This window comes from Myotis davidii, unplaced genomic scaffold (assembly GCF_000327345.1).
Source record: "Myotis davidii unplaced genomic scaffold, ASM32734v1 scaffold840, whole genome shotgun sequence".
Taxonomy (NCBI): Eukaryota; Metazoa; Chordata; class Mammalia; order Chiroptera; family Vespertilionidae; genus Myotis; species Myotis davidii.
In genome coordinates, this window is record NW_006291973.1 from 117,744 (window position 1) to 124,382 (window position 6,639).

The following is a 6,639-nucleotide window of genomic DNA, read 5'->3' on the forward strand; positions in this document are numbered from 1 at the left end:
CAGCAAAAATTTAAATATATTTTTATTGATTTCAGAGAAGAAGGGAGAGGGAGAGAGAGAGAGAAACATCAGTGATGAGAGAGAATCATTGATTGGCTGCTTCTTGCACTCCCCACACTGGGGATCAAGCCTGTAACCCGGGCCTGTACCCTCACTGGGAACCAAATGGTGATCTCCTGATTCATAGGTCAACACTCAACCACGGAGCCACAATGGTTGGGCTGATGCATATGTAAGTTGCTATATAAATACATTTTTAAAAATATATATATTTTATTGATTTTTTACAGAGAGGAAAGGAGAGGGATAGAGAGTTGGAAACATTGATGAGAGAGAAACATTAATCAGCTGCCTCCTGCACACCTCCCACTGGGGATGTGCTTGCAACCAAGGTACATGCCCTTGACCAGAATTGAATCAGGGAGCCTTCAGTCTGCAGGCCGACACTCTATCCACTGAGCCAAACCGGTCAGGGCTGTATAAATACATTTTAACCAGTTAGTTGTTTATTATAATAAATAAAGCTGTAACATGAATTGAACAAATACTGGAATATCTTGATGCCAGGCACTCTTCTAGGTGTTACCATTGCAACTTTGCACTGTTACTGCTCTCATGCTGCTTACATTTCAGGTGGTGGAGATACATGATAAGTAATGAACCGAAGAATAGAAAATAAGAACATGAAAACACACATAAAAACACCCTGGCCAGTGTGGCTCAGTTGGTTGAGCTTCGTCCTGTGCACCCAAAGATTGCCAGTTCCATTCCCAATTAGGTGCCTATGAGAGGCAACCGATCGATGTTTCTCACATCGACATTTCTCTCTCCCTCTTTCTCTAAAATCAATTTTAAAAAATACACCAAAAAACCTGTAAAACCAAATAATGAACTAAAGATTATAAAACATCTATTAAGTAGTGAGAGATACTATTTAATTTACTTTTTTAAAGAAATCAGTATTATTTTAATAAATCTTTAATTTATTTTTAGACAAAGAGGAAGTGAGAGGGATAGAGACATAGAAACATCATTGATCAGCTCCCTACTGCATGCCCCCTACATGGCATTGAGCTTGCAACATGCATGTGTCCTCACAGGAAATTGAACCATGACCTCCTGGTTTATGGATTGATGCTCAACTATTGAGCAGCACCAGCTGGGCAGAAGTACTATTTAAAGAACTACTTAGAGCCTTGCCAATGTGGCAGCTGATCAGTGATTCTCATCACTGATGTTTCTATCTCTCTTTCCTCTCCCTTTTTAAAATAAGTTGATTGATACTGCCAAATGGTTCGCCAATAATTTTATACCAATTTATACTTATTGATGTATATTTAAAAGTATTTTTCTTCATGATAATTGGGTGTTAGGATTTTAAGATTTAATAGTCTGTTCAAAATACTATTTTTTGCCTCTTATTTTAATTGGCATTTTTTGATTTTTAGTGTAGTTGAATGTTTTTCATTTCACTTGATTCAAATGATATATAGTGCTTGCTATATGCCTAGTGATGAAGATGTATCAGAGAACAAAATAGACTAGAAATTCATGCTGTGTGGGGTGGTAAAATGGGTAATCAATAATATAGATAAAACAGATATGGTGACAAAGACTGGGAAAAGTGTGTCCTAGGGAGCAGAGGAGTGTGGCTTTTTTTGTTTTGTTTGTTAATCCTCACCAGAGGATATTTTTCCATTGATTTTTAGGGAGCGTGAAGTGGGGTTGGAGTGGGGAGAGAGAGAGAGAGAGAGAGAGAGAGAGAGAGGGACATTGAAGTGAGAGAGTCACATCTTTTGGTTGCCTCCCACATGCGCTCTGGAGATTGAACCTGCAACCCAGGTTTGTGCCTGGGAATCAAACCTGGGACCCTTTGGTGGAATGTCCAGTCGCCATGATGCGCAGTGACCACCAGGGGGCAGACACTCAGCGCAGGAGCTGCCCCCAGCCCTCAGGCCCCAGGCCAACCAAGGCGGATGCCAGTGGGGGTCCCCCAATCACCCCGCTGGTCGCCCCGCCTGTTGCCTCCCACAGAGGGGTGAGTGGGCAGTGCCTGGCCGGCCAAGGTGGGTGCCAGCGGGGGCCCCGATCGCTCCGTTGGTCACTCCACAGGTTGCCTCCGATCGCCGGCCAGGCCAGGCCTAGGGACCGTACCCATGCACGAATTTTGTGCACCGGGCCTGTAGTAAATAATAAATGTATGCATTGTGGTACAGCTGTTAACAGACATTTCATGTCTTTATTGAGTTCACAGAATAACAAGGAAAACAAGTACTGAACAAATAACTGCAATTGAAGTGTGTTAGGTATTTATATTTGGCCTAGCCAATTAGCCTGGCACATAAAATTTAGTAAGCTTGCCCTGACTGGTTTGGCTCAGTGGATACAGTATGGGCCTGAGGACTGAGCGGTCCCAGGTTCGATTCTGGTCAAGGGCATGTATCTTGGTTGCGGGCATGTCCCCAGTGGGGCGTGTGTAGGAGGCAGCTGATCGATGTTTCTCCCTCATCGATGTTCCTAACTCTATATCCCTCTCCCTTCGTCTCTGTAAAAAATCAATAAAATATATTTAAAAATTTTTTTACTAATCTCTTACATGCTTTTAATACTATCCCTAAAAGTTACTACTTTAAAAGGGGAAAATAAATTGATTCCAGACAGTTAACTTAGGACACATTGGATTCATATGTTGCAGATTCGTTATGTAAAATAGTTTGTTGAATGAATACTAGAAAGGCCTTAATGTAGGTGATTATTAGGGGAGTACAGGTTTAGTATCCTATTGCATAACTTTGAATTCTGATTTCATTATTATTGTGGCATCCTTGGGCAGTTTCTCAAAATCAGGCTTTTTAAAATCTGCATCACAGTATTGCTACGAGACAATTCAGGTAGAATATTTTCCTGACAGTGCCGTGAATATTGTGAGTGCTCAGTCAATGATGCTCTTTTATTTTTAGCTGTTTTACCTTTTAAACATACACTTCTGTATGTTTTTAACTGTAAACATAGGAAAAGAGAACAGACACCACGTTTTGCTCAGCCTGGGACATTTGAATTTGAGTATGCATCTAGATGGAAGGCTCTTGACGAAATGGAGAAGCAGCAGCGTGAGCAGGTCGACAGAAACATCAGAGAAGCCAAAGAGAAGCTGGAGGCAGAAATGGAAGCTGCCAGGCATGAGCACCAGTTGATGTTGATGAGACAAGGTAAGGTGGGTTCATGTAGATGGGTTTTTGTTTTTATTCTTAAGGCTTATTTATAGTTCCCAGTAACATCTGTTACTATTTAAATTGCTACTTAGTTTAGAGACAGTTGGAACTCAACATATTAGAAGCAACATTCTCCCTTTTCCGAGAGAAAGTCCCTATAAAAAAATATATTTTTCCCACACAGGTAGTGTTGTTGGAGGTAATTAAGGCTGCTGTTAAATTTTGCTCGTAGAAAGTACATGATTCTGCTGACAAAAATCAGGAAAGTAGATAATTTTTGGCATATAGATAATGTTATAAAGATTGGGTTTTTTTTGTTTTATTTTTGTGTAAGGAATTATGCCAAATGTTGGCTATTTTAAGATTATTGCCACATGTGAAAAGATTACAAATGAATATTCTTTGACAGAGATTAAAAAAAAAGATTCATGCCCTAGACATTTGGCTCAGTGGATAGAGCGTCGGCCTGTGGACTGAAGGATCCCAGGTTCAGTTCCGGTCAAGGGCACATGCCCAGGTTGTGGGCTCTAGTCCCAGTAGGGGTTGTGCAGGAGGTAGATGATCAGTGATATTCTCTCATTGATGTTTCTCTGCACCCTCAATAAAATTATTTTTTTAAAATTGAAAAAAGATTCATGTGTACTGGTGGATATGATTTAGGAAGACAATTAAACACTAGAGACAGAGCTAACTAACTGAATTTCTAAGAGTAGTCATAATTTACTGGTCATATTTACTGGACATTCATACACTTGCGGGTGGGGGGGGAAGGGCACGGTCCTCAGCCCGCCCTGCGCCCTCTTACAGTGCAGTACCCCTCGGGGTCCTTAGCACTGCCACAGAGGCAGGAGAGGCTTCCGCTGCGCTCACCAGCTGTGAGCCCGGCTTCTGGATGAGTGGTGCTCCTCCTGTGGGGAGCGCATTGAACACTAGGGGGCAGCTCCTATATTGAGCGTCTGCCTCCTGATGGTCAGTGTGCGTCATGGCGACCGGTTGTTCAGATGTTCCGTTGATTTGCATATTAGCCTTTTATTATATAGAAAGCCTAATATGCAAAATGTCCCTTCGGGAGTTCGACTGACCGGGAGTTCGATCACTCGCTATGATGTGTGCTGACCCCCTGGGGGCAGCGCGGGATGAAGGAAGGCCCCGGGTGGCAGCTGGCAGCCTGGGAAGCAAGGCCACAGCCGTCAGCTGTTAGGGACCCTACCCTGCATGAATTTTGTGCACAACCTCTAGTGTAATTATATAACTCTCAGTGGAGAGAGTTAACCCTGCCATGCATTTTGTTATTACTCTCTACTCTTGTACCACTGGACTTTTTTGACTATGTTAATACTATTTTTGTATGCATTTGTACTGATAAATCAAGTAATAAAAGTACATTTCTTTCCTTTAAATGATATCTTTTGGTTCCTGGTTATCGAAGCAAAAAGAACAACAAAATAGGCATATTTAGCTCCTCCTCCTCTCTCTTTTCCCCTTTACTTCTATTAATTTTGTTTCCAATTTATGTAGATTTATTACATTGACTTAATTTTTAAAAATTTTAAAGGTGACTTTTTAATGTGAGAACCTTTAAGTTCTAATCTCTTTAATCAGTTTTTAATTATATGATACAGTGTTACCAACTCTAGTCACCGTGTTATAGATTAAATCCGCAGACCTTACTCATCTTTTAGCTGAAAGTTTGAACCCTTTTACTAACTTCTCCCTACGTCCCCTTTGCCAGTCCCTGGCAACCACTTTTGTACTCTATTGACTTATTTTGGATTCCAGACATGTTATGCCATGTAGTGTTTTTCTCTGGCTTATTTCACTGAGCATAATGCCCTCAGGTTTATTCCTTATTGTTTCAAATGGCAGGATATCAGCATTTATAAAAATTTGCTAAGATTGCTCTTACCTGTCTGGCTCAGTTGAGCATCATCCCCTGCACCAGAATGTCACCTGTTCTTTTCCTGGTCAGTGTAAATGCCCAGGTTGCAGGCATGATCCCCAGTAGGGGGCATGCAGGAGGCAGCCAGTTGCTGTTTCTTTCTCCTTCTCTCTCAGATCAATAAAAACATATTAAAAAACATTTGTTAAGATACATGTATTTCTAGTGGCTGAATAATACTCCATTATGTGTGTGTATATGCATACCCTATATTTTTTATATTGTGTATATAGGTGTGTATGTGTTTGTCTATATATATGGTGGTGCCTTGACTTACGAGTTACCCGACTAACGAGTTTTTCGAGATATGAGCCATCTCTCGGCCGATTTTTTGTTTTGAGCTGTGAGCTAAAATTCGGGTTACGAGCCAGCTTCAGATACCCCACTGCTAGTTGGCGCAGCGAACGTCACAGTGAACGCCACAGCATCAGCCCAGCATCATGTGTCTCACTCGTTCATTTTAAGCGGTTAGCCCTTAGTTGAAGCATCAGTGTTGTGCTCGCATTTGTGCTTGCAGATATTTTGCAAAACTTCGTTCTTTCAACCATGGATATGAGGAAAGTAAGTGCGAAGGACAGTGCTGAGAAGAAGAAGTGGATGATGTACATTGAATTAAAGAAAGAAATTATCGAAAAACATGACCAAGGTGTGCGTGTAATCGACTTGGCAAAGCAGTACAAGCGTAGCACTTCTACAATCTGCACCATACTGAAGCAGAAGCAGTCGATACAGGCTACAACTCCAGCCAAGGGCGTTAAAATAATTTCTAAACAGCGGACATCTATCCATGAAAATATGGAGAAGCTGCTCATGGTGTGGTTAAGAAGGTGACATCAATGAGCTCATCGAGGAGCACTCCGAGGAACTGACAACGCAGGAGCTAAAGGAGCTACAGACGCAGCAGCACACGGAGCTTTTGCAGGAAATAGATGACACGGAGGAGGAGGAGGAGGAGGTTATCTCTATAAGTGAGATAAAGGAAATGTTGGGAATGTGGGAGAAACTTTCAGACTTTATTCAAAAGAAACACCCAGAAAAAATTGCAACTGGGCATGCAATGGAGGTATTTAATGACACTTGCCTAACTCATTTCAGAAATATTCTGAAAAGGAGGATGAAACGGATCTCATTGGACAGGTTTTTATCGAATACTCCTGTAGATGAAAGTGATGAAAGCGTGGCGAGAAGGGCAAAAATCAGCAAATAAGATTCAGTTATTCAGTTCAGCCTTTCTCCTCCAACTCCATCAGCATCTTTAAGTCATTTGATCTCCAAGGTAAATGCTGTATATTAAACTTAATAAAACAAGTTTGTTACACTACATTCTATTGTTCAGTATTGTGTTTTTATACAATATTCGTTATTTTTAAATACACTTTTTTCTTTTTATTTTTTTATTGCTTAAAGTATTACAAAGGGTATTACATATGTGTCCATTTTTTCCCCCCGCCCTAGACAGTCCCCTAGCCTCCCCTATCCCCCAGTGTC

The 6,639-nt window shown here is 41.2% G+C and overlaps 1 protein-coding gene across 4 annotated transcripts in view; it reads left to right on the plus strand.

The window, feature by feature from the left end:
* The window catches only part of PSPC1 (paraspeckle component 1), a 125,421-nt gene that overhangs the window by 27,259 nt on the left and 91,523 nt on the right, over window positions 1-6,639 (plus strand). For all 4 annotated transcript variants that reach the window (XR_001514113.1, XR_001514112.1, XM_006765330.2 and 1 more), the window contains exon 4: window positions 3,013-3,209. Coding sequence is in view for 2 of the 4 variants with exons in the window: in XM_006765330.2 (XP_006765393.1) it covers window positions 3,013-3,209 (197 nt within the window). In the remaining 2 variants the exon portion in view is untranslated. The remainder of the gene's footprint in view (window positions 1-3,012; window positions 3,210-6,639) is intronic.